The 14,582-nt window shown below is 35.9% G+C and overlaps 2 protein-coding genes across 2 annotated transcripts in view; both read left to right on the forward strand.

The window, feature by feature from the left end:
• LOC116020413 overlaps positions 1–7,642 on the forward strand; it is a 16,447-nt gene extending 8,805 nt beyond the window's left edge. The window contains exons 5-6 of the mRNA XM_031260890.1: positions 1,307–2,422; positions 7,311–7,642. Coding sequence (XP_031116750.1) covers positions 1,307–2,421 — 1,115 coding nt within the window. The 3' untranslated portion in view covers position 2,422; positions 7,311–7,642. The remainder of the gene's footprint in view (positions 1–1,306; positions 2,423–7,310) is intronic.
• On the forward strand, positions 4,289–13,823 carry LOC116020414. Its single transcript, XM_031260891.1, has 6 exons — positions 4,289–5,072; positions 6,064–6,102; positions 6,195–7,306; positions 9,327–10,152; positions 12,417–12,458; positions 12,557–13,823. Exons 1-6 carry the CDS (start codon positions 4,298–4,300, stop codon positions 13,681–13,683), a joined length of 3,921 nt encoding a protein of 1,306 aa, XP_031116751.1. The 5' UTR covers positions 4,289–4,297; the 3' UTR covers positions 13,684–13,823.
• Positions 13,824–14,582: the final 759 nt, after the last annotated feature.

Here is a 14,582-nt window from a genome sequence, read left to right on the forward strand (position 1 = left end):
TTTTTTTTTTTTTTTTTTTTTTTTTTTTTTGAGAATAAAGATTAACAATGTTATAGGATTATATTTTAAGAGTTAATTTCATTTTTAGTCTTAGATTTATAGGTGACAATCAACTTTTAGTCATTTTTTATTATAACATCCTCTTTTGGTCTTAGTTTTATTGTGGCATGACCATTTTTAGTTATTCATCAACAAAATCGTTGAAATATCGTTAAATACAAAGACATTTTAATCATTTTTATACAAAGTATATTGAACCGCTATATTTTTTATGTTTATTTTTTTGAAAACATCAATAATTGAAGACCAAAATATTATTGTATTTAACGATATTTATACTGTTTTATTGATAAAGGACTAAAAATGATCATGCCACAATAATATTAGGACCAAAAGTGAATATTCTAATAAAAAGGACTAAAAGTGGAATGTCACCTATAAATATAGGACAAAAATGAAATTAACTCATATTTTAACTATACATGTTAAATGCCGTATCTTGTGATAAACTCGGTGCCTTTGCTGATATCTGCTCTCCATTACAAAGTCTGATTCTCTGCCCCTACTCTTACATGGTTGTTAATTCACTTGTGTTCTATAGGGATCAGTAGCAAAATTTTATATCTATCTGTTTTCCTGACTTTCTTTTTCTTCTGGTAATATGCACTAAGATGGCTTATTGTTCAATGCTTCCGGCGTTCCGGTTAACTAGGGACGGCGAGAGCAGCTGCACCCACTCACCACACTCCCACCCCATATATAGCCCTTATATGTATATATAATACATGTTTTAGTATAAATATAAAAAAAAACAGAGATGATAAACAATGAAATAGCTGGATTAGGTTGTAGAAGCGTGACTCATTTTACTTTGTGAAAGGGACATGGGTTCGAAATTTTACTTTGTGAAAGGGACATGGGTTCGAAACTTGAGGCTGAGATGTGTAATTTATAATATATTTTTTATTTGAATTATTTTATCAAATTAATTATGTTTCATATTTTGTTATGAATATTTTTACAAAATTTTGATTTGTTTTATTTTTGCCTATATTCAACAATATTTATTATTATATTTCTTAGTGTTTTTTTACTTATTTCTTTTGGTTTAATGTTTCGTTCCCGGTGGAAGAATTTCCTTACTTCTTCTCTTCAGCTAACAATAACAACAACAACAACAACAATAAAACGCCTCTAATGGCAATAGGTACGTATTGCTTTCTTTGCCGCCGCCAGTACCAACAATTCAACTGATTTGTGTTTTATTTGATTTTGAACAAATTCTACGCTCTTGTTCCATTTCCAGGTCTTGGCATAGCAGGTGCTGTGCTGGCTGGTGTTGGCATTGGATGGCTAATATTTAGACATAAAAGAAAGCGGGTTGCAGCAAATGGACAAGTGCTGCTTGTTCAAAACATTGAAGCACTCGTAAGGACTAATGGATTTCAGTCTACCAAGCTTTATACTTATTCAGATATAAAGAAAATGACTAATTCATTCAGTGACAAGATTGGTCAAGGAGGTTTTGGTAGTGTATATAGAGGAAAGTTACCTGATGGATGCCCCGTAGCTGTGAAGCTATTGACCAACACAAAGGGTAATGGGGAAGATTTCATCAATGAAGTTGCTAGCATTAGTCGAACTTCTCACGTGAACATAGTTACTCTTGTAGGGTTCTGTTATAAGAAGAAAAGAGCTTTGGTCTATGAATTCATGCCTAATGGATCATTGGACAACTACATAGGCAGCATGGAGTCGCCTAATAAGAATTGTCGGTTGGAGTGGAAGACATTGTACCAAATTGCAATTGGCATTGCTCGAGGACTAGAATATCTGCACAGAGGGTGCAACACAAGAATCATGCACTTTGACATTAAGCCTAATAACATTCTTTTGGACAAGGATTTCACCCCCAAAATCTCAGATTTCGATTTGGCAAAACTGTGCAAGAAAAATGAGAGCATTGTATCACTATCGATGTACGGCGCAAGAGGAACAATAGGATACATTGCTCCAGAAGTTGTCTTCAGAAGCATTGGAAGTGTCTCGTACAAATCTGATGTTTATAGTTATGGCATGACAGTTATTGACATGGTAGGAGTAAGGGAGAATGTAGGCGCGGATAAGACAAGTGACTTGTATTTCCCAAATTGGATATATGAGCATCTGGAGCAAGGATTAGATTTCAGTCTTGAAGGCATTACAGATGAGGAGGATAAAGAAATGGCAATAAAGATGATATTAGTTAGTTTGTGGTGCATCCAAACCAACCCAGCAGACCGCCCTTCCATAAGAAAAGTGGTAGAGATGTTGGAGGGAAGCACTGCCACTTTACAGATTCCACCTAAACCATATTTCTCTCATCAAATTGATGACTCACCTCAGCAATCCCCTACATCATCAGTTACCACAGAAATCTGAGGCAAAGCAGGTCCATATTGTGTCAAATGAGGATTCTAAGTGTGGGATCATATGATGACATAATCTCCACACACTGCAAAATCCTCTCTACCAGCTGTTTTACCCAAATCATTGCTTGAAATCATAATATTGTTCAAATTAGATTTCCTTTTTGGAAATGCATTTCGTTTTTCAATGAAGTAGCTTTTATGAAATGTTTTTTTTTTTTTGATAAATTCACTGGGTGTTTCTTCGTCCGTTTAACGGCCCAGGTCCACCCGCATTCGATCCGGGAGGCACGGGAGCTGGTACAAGGGGAATCGTCACTTATGGGAATCGAACACGGATTCTCCTGAAAAGAAGCTTCTATGAAATGTGAAATCATATAAAGATTTATTTATTTTATACTCCGTATATGTTATTATTATTATTATTATTATTATATGAAAATTAGTTAACAAGTGCAAAGTTAGAATAATTCAAGGTAACCTAAGAAAATGAGGTTAATCACATTACCTTCAAACATTACTGTCACATCAGGTAATATAACATTACCAGGTAATCTCATAACTTGAACAAAACAAGGTAATATAACATAACAGACTCAGATTAACTAGGTAATCTCAGATGGCTTGAACCAAACGCCTTCTGAGTGTTACAATGATGCATCTTAAGTGTTAAAATGACGTACATTCAATGTAAAAAATGGTGCACCTTAAATGTTAAAATGACGAACATTATTCTTTGAAAATACGCACCTTAAGGTTTACAATTACGCATCTTAAGTTTTCAAGTGTAGAATTGAGACGCACTTTAAGTGTTAAAATGATGAACATTAAAAATGAAAAATACACACCCTAAACTTTCTACAATACCCAAAATTATCATAATGTCACTGTGTGTGTTTATTTTTTAAACAAACCCAAAATTTGAGTACGTGTCCAACAAATATGAGGAAACCACTGCCCACCTATTCATTTAGAACTGTGAGTTTGGCAATGCCTGCTGGAATTAGAACTGAAGCCCGTATGTTGTTTAGTGAGTGGATATGTGACAGTTTGAGGAAGTTGGACAATGAGACTCTCTGTTTATTGTTAATCACGTGCTGGAAGGTCTCGAATTCAAGGAACGAGTGCGTCTGGAACAATCATTCATCTCTCACATCTTCAATCGCGCGCTATGGAGGCAGCAGTCTTATTCATCTCAGACATTCAACACGGGGTAGCATTCTCCGGGACTCCGACGGCCAGTTTCAAGTGGAGAGGCTCTGATCTTATTCCTCTAAACTAGCTGAAGCCATTGGAATCAGAGAGGCCCTCAACTGGCTTAAATCCTTCAACATGCAAGTGGAGTCAGATGCTCTTTTAGTTTTTCAAGGGCTTAGCAATTTCACCTGTAATTCCTCTTTTGATCTGTTAGCAGAAGATATTTTGAAATTAGCTGATGATTTTCAATCTATTAGCTTTATGTATGTTAAACAATCCGCGAACAAGGCTGCCCATTTGTTTGCTTGGGAAGTTTATTACCGATTCTAAGGACGGGAGGGAAGACCCGCCGAAACACCTTTTTAATGTCCTTGTTGATGATCTTTATTAATGAAAGTTCTTTGACTTCAAAAGAAAAAAACACTATCACCAAGTCCAATAATACTAATCAACAAACAAACGTGTACAAAAAAATCTATAAAGAAAAATCTAACGTTCACACTCTGTTTAAGAAAATTTCGCTTATATTGACTGGCATTAAATACTAAAGTCAAGATATGAAGTTTCTCAGCAGTAAGGCCTTTGAAAGCAGCATATAGGGTAGGTAGTATGTAGCTACTATACTATAGCACCTCAAAGTTTCATTTTTAGAGGCTGATACATACCCAACCTCCCTCTCTAATATATGGAATATGGATCCCAACCTCATCTGTCCAGCCATCTTGTTTCTCTTCATCATCCTGTTAATCCAGGCGCCTCTAACTTTGTGTGAGTTTAATAGCAGCAGTGTGTATGAGGCCTGCGCCGAGTCATTCAGTTGCGGCCATATTGATGGAATAGGCTATCCTTTCTGGGGAGGGAGTCAACCGGAATACTGCGGCCACCCGAGTTTTGGGCTGAGCTGCAATGATGAGTCCCACCCGGAAATTAGTATCCTATCGGTGAAATACAAAGTTTTAGATATCAGCAGCCAGGCAGCCACTATTGTGAGAGATGATCTGTTAAGCAATATTTGTCCCTCCAATCCTCAAAGAACATCCTTGGACTTGAACCTCTTCAGTTACACTCCCTCTGGTAACCAGAACATTACCCTGTTCTACGGTTGCACTATTACAAACCCGGTTTCAATTCCAATTCCCTACCTCATCAACTGCACTGAAGACATTTCCGACTCGAATAAAAATGTCCTCTGGTCGCCTGGTACAGGATTGCCAACTATCCCTGGTATCTCAAGTAGTATCTTCAGGTGCGGGAGTGACATCTTTGTTACTATCACTCAAGAAGCTTTTGACGCTTTAGTTAACGTTTCCCTTACCGTTACGGAGGACCTCCTAAGAACATATGTGAGTGGTGGTTTTTCTGTGAATTGGAAAGCAAATAATAGCTTATGCGACAACTGTAGTGAGTCAGGGGGGCGATGCGGTTCCAATGGCGATCCCATTTCAACACAATTTATTTGCTACATTGGTAATGCTATGCACCCTTCCCTTTTCGTTCCTTATCTCCTTATTCTATCACTCGGATTATAGAAAATGTATGTCGTTAACATTCCTTCGATTTCGCTACTGAAAAACATTGTCATTTAAAAGCATCAGGTTTAGAACAAACTGTAATTTTTTCCAAACATTTTGAAGAACCGGTTGATAGTCGTGATACATTCATTCCACCATTTATCTCATCTATCAAATTATAAGTGATTCGGGCTAATGACCAATTGCTCTGTATTATAGTGATGAAAAGCCTTCTAGGGGAAGTATTCATGAAAACTAAGGTATTACAAAAATTTTAATACCAGCAGTTTTTGGGATTTATGCCTTGGGTAATATAAATACAATGATTTATGAACTACATACTTGTATTACAAAGATGGAAATATTATTCAAAAATATTTATCACATTCATAGATTAACAATGTTACAGGAATATATATTAACTATACATGTTAAATGTTGTATCTTGTGATAAACTCAGGGTGTGTTTGGTTGACAGGTTTTGGTAAAAGGTATGTGTATCAATCACATTCAGAGGGTGTTATTGTTTGGTTGATAGGTTTTTAGAATACTACTATGGGTTTAGGATACTCCCATTGAAAACCTCATACCCTTATTAAATAAGGGTTTTATTTCGGTTCCTCTTTTTTTCTCCAACTATTAATAATCATTCTCATTCTACCCTACTATCAAACATGCAAAATACTTTCAACAAAACCCATTACCCTTACCAAGTATTTGATACCTATACAGATTTAAATTCCCATGTGCGAACCAAACACACCCTCCAGTGCCTTTGCTTATATCTGCTCTTCATTTCAAAGTCTGATTCTCTGCTATGCTCTTACATGGTTCTTAATTCATTTTCTATAGGGAGTAGCAAAATTATATATATCTGTTTTCCTGGCTTTCTTTTTTCTTCTGGTCGGTCATATGGACTAACATGGCTTATTGCTAAATGCTTGCAGCTAACAGTAGCAGAAATAAAACACCTCTACTGGCAATAGGTATTGCTTTCTTTCCAGCCCGTACCAACAATTCAGCTGATTTGTGTTTTATTTGATTTTGAACAAATTCTACTTTCTTGTTCCATTTCCAGGTCTTGGCATAGCAGGTGCTGTGCTGGCTGGTGTTGGCATTGGATGGCTAATATTTAGACATAAAAGAAAGCGGGTTGCAGCAAATGGACAAGTGCTGCCTGTTCAAAACATTGAAGCACTTGTAAGGACTAATGGATTTCATTCTACCAAGCTTTATACTTATTCAGATATAAAGAAAATGACTAATTCATTCGGTGACAAGATTGGTCAAGGAGGTTTTGGTAGTGTATATAGAGGAAAGTTACCTAATGGATGCCCAGTAGCTGTGAAGCTATTGAGCAACACAAAGGGTAATGGAGAAGATTTCATTAATGAAGTTGCTAGCATTAGTCGAACTTCTCACGTGAACATAGTTACTCTTGTAGGGTTCTGTTTTAAGAAGAAAAGAGCTTTGATCTATGAATTCATGCCTAATGGATCATTAGACAAGTACATAGGCAACAAAGGGTTACAAAATATGAGTTGTCTCGAGTGGAAGACATTGTACCAGATTGCAATTGGCATTGCTCGAGGACTAGAATATCTGCACAGAGGGTGTAACACAAGAATAATGCACTTTGACATTAAGCCTAACAACATTCTTTTAGACAAGGATTTCACCCCCAAAATTTCTGATTTCGGTTTGGCAAAACTGTGCAAGAAAAAGGAGAGTGTTGTATCACTATCAGTGTACGGCGCAAGAGGAACAATAGGATACATTGCTCCTGAAGTTTTCTTCAGAAGCATTGGAAGTGTGTCACACAAATCCGATGTTTATAGTTATGGCATGACGGTTATTGACATGGTAGGAGTAAGGGAGAAAGCAAACAAGACGGATCAGACTAGTGACTCGTATTTCCCAAATTGGATATATGAGCATCTGGAGCAAGGATTAGATTTGAGTGTTGAAGGCATCAGAGATGAAGAGGATAAAGAAATGGCAATGAAGATGATATTGGTTAGTTTGTGGTGCATCCAAACCAATCCAGCAGACCGCCCTTCTATAACAAAAGTGGTAGAGATGTTGGAGGGAAGCACTGCCACTTTGCAGATTCCACCTAAACCATTTTTCTCTCCTCAAATTGATGACTCACCTCAGCAATCCCCTACATCATCAGTTACCACAGAAATCTGAGGCAAAACAGGTCCATATAGTATGGGATCATATGATGATATAATCTCCACAATCCTCTCTTCCTGCTGTTTTCCTCAAATCATTGCTTGAAATCATAATATTATTGTTCAAATTAGCTTTCCTTTTTGGAAATGCATTTCGTTTTTCAATGAAGTAGCTTCTAAGAAATGTGAAATCTTTCAAACTAGGTATCTCTATTGAGTATTAACTACTCAGGGTAGAAGAACATACATAAAGCATAAGGACCTCATTGTCCGATTGTATCAACAAGTGAAGAACCCTGTTATGCGTCAAAGATTTCTTGGCTAACAAATATGCCACTCTATTCTGTTCTTTGAAGGTGTGAATCACCTGGACTTGCCATTGCTTCTTCATCCACTGCTTGCACTCACTGGTTATGTTAGCCACCATATCAGTAGGCAAGCCATCTCTATCATTAGAATTAATCCAATGAACCTTTAGACTTTAGAGTGTGTTTGGAAACATTTCTTGTGTTTGGGAACGCTTGGAAAATGCGGTCAACAAAAAATAATTTTTGTTGACCGTGAAAAATCAAGCCAAAATTCTGGAAAATAACTTCCTAAATTTTTTATTTCGGAATTCATTTTTCGGGAATGGCTTCAGTGAGATCTCGCCCAAAATGGCCAAGTCTCTCCTTTCTGGCAGAAACTAGAATGCCTGAATTTCTGGTTTTTTTTTTTTTTTTTTACTTTTCAAATAAATATTATTATTTTACATATTATTATAATTTTTTTATTTTAAATAAAATAATTAAAATGTAAAATTATACAATTTTATACATTTTACAGAAAATGAACTAAACACATCAAGATAGTTTTCTAAAATGCAACCAACTATTGCAAAAGAAAAAGTTTTTTTAAAATGATTAATTTTCCAGAAAATATTTTCCATGAGTAATTTTACTACTTTCCAAACACACCCTTAGTATTCTCTTAATAAACATATTTTATGTTTATTTGTATTATATTGCAGTTGTATTAGTATTGTAAAGATGAACATTCAATATTATAAAAATGAACCATTAATATAATATTGTAAAAATGAACCTGAAATATTTCATTAATGAAACTATTTGAAATCCACCATTATAACGTAGTTGCAAACAATTGTAAATATTGACCTCATTATGCCCTTAAACAACCTCTTTGGAGAAGGCCGGCTATGCAAAATGAATATGCTGCATTACAGCGAAATCATACATGGGAGTTAGTTACTGCCACCTGTCATAAGATCACTAAATGTAAGTGCGTTAGAATAATATACTTTTAACCCTAAATAATTAGTCTATTAGTCAATTTTAACCTATTTGACCTTGTTTGACTTGGTTAAAAAATTAATATAAGTGTTTGGTTAATAAGCTTTTTGTAACTCTAAAATACTAAATTTCAAAAGGCTACTCACAGCCTTCCAATTAGTCTTTTGAGAAAAGAAATTATACAAAACAGCTATCATCTAACAATTAATTTACCAAACACTTTTCTACAATTAGCTAATATTATCAATTAATTATACTTTCTAACCCAATCAACTAACAGTATCAACTAACCACCATTTACCAAACAGCGACTTTATATTTTAGGTCCTTTCCAACATTAGTCCTTAAGCAGGTGCCCAACCCGCGTACACTTAGCGGGGGTCGGGCCAGTCTCTTCGGACACCTGACGCCTTAGCATCGTTACGTTGCAGTCATTCCTTGAGCTTCCCTGCAAAGGGGGTATAGTAGATGTATGACAAGGAATGTGTCCAAAAAATCATCTTTACGAATAGTCTTACTTAAAAAAAAAAAAAAAAACCTTTTTTATTATATAAACTATGAATAGGTTAAAAGATCAACACTGTCTACTTAACAAACAAATTAATGTGTACCCCAAAAAAATATAATATCCGATCCACATTTTAATTACGCAAATTTCACCTACATTGACTAGTATTGACAACTTCAAGTCAATAAATGAAGTTTCCCATAAGTTAGGCCTTTCAAAGCAGCATATAACAGGTAGCTTATAGCTACCATACAACACAAAGTTTCATGATCAGAATTCAGAGCCAATTAACCTCCCAAAGAAATATGGATCCCAACCCCATCTATCCAGCCTTGTTTATGTTCATCTTGTTAATCCAAACGCCAGTAACTTTGTGTCAAAATAATGGCAGCAGTAGTGAGTATGAGGCCTGCGGCGAGCCATTCAGTTGCGCCAATATTGAAAACGTAGGCTACCCTTTCTGGGGAGGGAGCCGGCCGGCCTACTGCGGCCATCCAAGCTTCGAGCTGGACTGCAGTAAAGACTCGCCGGAGATTACAATCCAATCGGTGAAATACAGAATTGTTAATATCAGCAACGGGGCACAAACGGCCACTGTTGCCAGAGATGATCTGACAGCCAATATTTGTCCCTCTAATCCTCGGAACGCATCCTTGGACTTCAACCTCTTCAGCTACGTTTCTTCTGGGGACAACAACATCTCCTTGTTCTACGGTTGCACCATCACAACTCCGGTTTCGTTGGTTTCCAACCTCTTCAACTGCAGTGAAGCGAATTCCAACTCGACCGGAAATGGCCTGTGGTTGCCTAGTACTACAGGATTGCCCAATAATAACATCAAGTGCGGGTTTGAAATCTTTGTTACTGTGACTCAAGAAGCTTTTGAGGCTTTAGGTAATGCTTCCCTGGCTTCGGAGGAGCTCCTGAGAACATCCGTTGGTGGTGGTTTTCCTGTGGAGTGGAAAGCGAATAATAGTTTATGCCAGGAGTGTACAAGCTCAGGGGGAAGATGCGGTTCCAATGGCAATTTTACTTCAACGCAATTTGTTTGCTATTATGGTATGCTCCCTTTCCTTTTCCTTCTCCATTTTTTTTTTTTTTTGGATTAACGAGGTAAACCCGACTCCTCACTGTGTGAGTATATGAGTAAACTCTCGCCCTGTAACCCTAGCCGGCAAAAGACCATAAGAAGGTAAACCAACCTAGATTACCCATAGCTGACGGGCTCAAACCCAAGGGCTTGAGGTTCGAACCCACGACCTCTCGGCTGTGTGTGTAACTCTCCATTTTCTATCACCTTGGGTTGTAGTAAATGTGGTTAACCTTCCTACATACTAAAAACACTTGGAAAATTTGACTTAAAATAACATTTAAAGTAGCTATTTTGTAGTATAAATTTTAGTTAGATCAACTTCTAATTTTTTTGGGGTTACAAGGGAAATCCGTAGCCAGTATCCGAGAATGTGCACTAGGTAAATCTGTCTTGTGACTCTAACCGGAAAATGACCACAAGGAGGTAACCAACCTAAGTTGTTCATAGTTGATCTGCTCAAACAAAAAAAGGCTCATATTCGAACTCGTAACCTTGTGGTTACAAATTTGTATCTTTAGTCATCCTCGCTCAGGTTACCCATGGATCAACTTTTAATTTGGGTCGGGCCAACGTAAATTCGAGTTCTTCTAATTGAGATGTTTAATTTCGATATATTATATGCACAAAATGAAAAATGAACGAATGAGAAATTGATTTTCAAAGTGTACATAATTGAATTAGAAAAAATGAAATTGAGAATACTTATAAATAACTTTTGACAAAAATGAATGTGGGCTTTCATCAGTATATATACAATTGCACTTTTTAATAAATTTAATTTGTACAACATAAACTTTTGTCATCTTCCTTTAACTACATATAGTCTTTAGAGGACTTGGACGCAAATAATGCCCAAATTATTTCTTTGGCCTAATTATTTCTTTAATAATTTAGACTGTACTATTCCCAATCTCAAGTAGCGATAATATTTATTTGTATGTGCATTCTTTTTCCACGTTGTGAAAGTGATCATTGTGCATATATATATTAGTCTAATCAAGTAGCGTGAGGATATTTGTTTGTGAAGACAAAAGGACAAACAATTTCATTCTAACAAACACGCCAACTTTGAAGACCCAAAGCCTTCACTTATTTCAAATATATGGCCATAAGATTCCAAGGTACCAACTTTCACGAATGAATTTAGGAACGGTTTGAAAATACTAAATATGTTTTCTATAAAATGAATTATTTTTTGAAAAGTATTTTCATCTGTTTTCGTTTTGGGCTGTTGACTTTTTTGTGTTGATTTGACATGGATGAGTCAAAAATAGGTAGGAATAAAAAGGTGGACAAAACTATGTAAAGTACTAAGCTCATTACTTTCTTCTCATTAGGATTTTTGAGAAGAAGGTAATGAGCCTACCTTCTTTTAACCAAAAAAAAAAAAAAAAGAAAAAAAAACTGCTTACATTGCTCACGTGTGGCGAGAGGAGATGCTACATTTGATAATAATAATAATAATAATTATTATTATTATTAGTATAATATACGACTACAATAGTCGTAGTTACGTTGTTATTTTTTTTTTTTTGGCTATTATTATTTCATACAAGTACAGTAGATAGTAATAGTTATTATTATTATTAGTAACAGTCGAGTCGCACTACCGATTCTGAAAGCGAAGATGAAGACACCCTAAATACTGCGAGTTTTAATTGTAAAATTCAGCCTATGCATTTTGATTTTATGTTGTTAATTAATATTTAATAAAATAAAAATTATAAAAAACAAATTCAAAGTAATAAAAATTGAAAGGGTTGTGTTCTAGTTAAATATAAAATTACGAAGGATGCTTATCAAATCGTATCAATTCTTTAATTGTTTTGAAGATCTTATAATCACATATATTAAATAAATTAATGGTGTTTATATCTCTAATTAATTAATATATAAAAGTGTATAGTAGTAAAGAAGTCTTAAATTTTTTTTTTATTTAAAAAAAAAAAGAAGTGAAAAGAAGATAATTGCATTGCCTTCTTTGTGACATATTTGGTCAAAGCAAAAAATATAAAAGAAGGCATTCCAATTACCTCTTTTCAAATAGAGTTTTAAAAAGAAGGTAATGTCATTAGTACTTTACACATTTTTGTCTAGGGTTTTGAATCAACACATTTTTGTCCATATGATGTCAAATCCACACATTTAAAGCAATGACTCGTTTTTCGTGGCTATCTTTTCTCTCTTCTGGTCATATGCACTTACATGGCTTATCGCTAAATGCTTGCAGCTCGCAGTAGCAGCAATAGCAAAAGAAGGTCACTGGGCAAAGGTATTGCTTTGTTTCCAACAATTCAACTGATTTATTGTGTTTGCCTTAATTGGCTTGCCTTTTGAACAAGTTCTACATTATTCTTGTTCAATTTCCAGTTCTAGGCATAGTGGGTGCTGTTCTTGGTGGTATTTTCATGGGATGGTTAGTATGTAGACAAAAAGGAAAGTGGGTCGTTGCAGCACAAGCACAACAGCAGGAAGAATTGCCGCCTGATGACCAAAACATTGAAGCATTCATAAGGACTAATGGATTTCATGGTACCAAGCTATATACTTATTCGGATATCTTGAAAATGACCAATTCATTCAATGACAAAATAGGGGAAGGAGGCTTTGGTTGTGTATACCGAGGAGAGTTACCTGATGGATACCCAGTAGCTGTGAAGCTATTGACAAATGCAAAGGGTAATGGAGAAGATTTCATCAACGAAGTTGCTACCATTAGTCGAACTTCCCACGTGAACGTAGTTACTCTTGTAGGGTTCTGCTACCAGAAGAAACGAGCTCTGATCTATGAATTCATGCCTAATGGATCGTTAGACAAGTACATAGGCAACATGGAGTCGCCTAATAAGAATTGTCTGTTGGAGTGGAAGACATTGTACCAGATTGCAATTGGCATTGCTAGAGGGCTAGAATATCTGCACAGAGGGTGTAACACAAGAATCATGCACTTCGACATTAAACCTAACAACATTCTTCTGGACAGGGATTTCGCCCCGAAAATATCTGATTTCGGCCTGGCAAAACTGTGCAAGAAAAAGGAGAGCGTTGTATCTCTATCAATGTACGGCGCTAGAGGAACCGTAGGATACATTGCTCCAGAAGTTTTCTTCAGAAGCATCGGAAGTGTGTCACACAAATCCGATGTTTATAGCTATGGCATGACGGTTATTGACATGGTAGGGGCAAGGGAGAATGGAGACTTAGATGAGACTAGTGACTCATATTTCTTGAGTTGGGTATATGAGTATTTGGAGCAAGGATTTGATTTCAGTGGTGAAGGCATCAGAGATGAAGAGGATAAAGAAATGGCAAGAAAGTTGATATTGGTTAGTTTGTGGTGCATCCAAACAAATCCAGCAGACCGTCCTTCTATAAGAAAAGTGGTAGAGATGTTGGAGGGAAGCATTGAGTCCTTGGAGATTCCACCTAAACCATTTTTCAGTCTTCCTATTGATGACTCACCTCGTCACCAGTCCCCTATATCACCAGGTCCATAGTGTGTCAAATGAGGATTCTAAGTGTGGGATCATATGACCTAATCTCTACAAACTACTAAATCCTCCCTTCCTGATGTTACGTTTTCTCCAAATAATTGCTTAAAATGATACTCCGTAATAGACTAATAGTGTTCAAATTAGCTTTCCTTTTTGGAATGCATTTCGTTAAATTCCAAATTTTTCAAACAAAATCTCTTTATGATTTGATTCAATAGCATTCTGGTAAATAAGAACAAAATTTTATTAATAACTGTCGGATAAAGTATTAGAGCAAAAAGATCGATTAAATTCATCTAAAAGGCGAATTTGTAATCTTGTGATTACTAAATCAACAACATGACCGATTTGATTAGAATCGTCTGATCTCATGCCCCTACAACTATATTTTTCCCTTTCATCATGTTTCTATCTAACAAGATTTTTCCATTTCATTATGTTTGATCAAAATCCTGTAATTGCAACTAGATTTTCCACACAGGCGGCAAATAGTAGCATTATATTATTGCTCCAATTAACAACACTTCAAAAATATTAATGAACTTCTTTGGTATTGGAATTGCCAATTTCAATCCAAAAAATTAAGTTTCTGGGTTGTTGGTGCTTTTGCATGCAGTTTTGTCTCTGTCAGCATGGTCACCATATCTTGAAGAAGGTAGCTGATCACCCAGACTCTAAGAACAAAAACAATACCGCTACAAAACTGTTATCTATTTTCTAACTTCATCTATTTTCATTCTCGATCCGATTTCTATTTTCTGTAGAAAATTTGTTTACTAGCAGTCATTTTTTCAAATTTATTGTGGTCTAGTGGCATCAAACCCTTCCCTTTATACGGGAGGTGGTGGATTCGAGCGTCAATGGAGGCAATACTTACTCTTGTGCTTCAATAGGTTGAGAAA

This window comes from Ipomoea triloba, chromosome 5, assembly GCF_003576645.1.
Source record: "Ipomoea triloba cultivar NCNSP0323 chromosome 5, ASM357664v1".
NCBI classification, from domain to species: Eukaryota; Viridiplantae; Streptophyta; class Magnoliopsida; order Solanales; family Convolvulaceae; genus Ipomoea; species Ipomoea triloba.

Bases quoted from the DNA above. Each gene is read 5' to 3' on its own strand.
- LOC116020414 (XM_031260891.1), top strand. From the start codon at position 4,298: ATGGATCCCAACCTCATCTGTCCAGCCATCTTGTTTCTCTTCATCATC. The intron at 10,153-12,416 runs GTATGCTCCCTT...AAATGCTTGCAG, and splicing joins GCAATTTGTTTGCTATTATG to CTCGCAGTAGCAGCAATAGC. The intron at 12,459-12,556 runs GTATTGCTTTGT...TTCAATTTCCAG, and splicing joins AAGAAGGTCACTGGGCAAAG to TTCTAGGCATAGTGGGTGCT.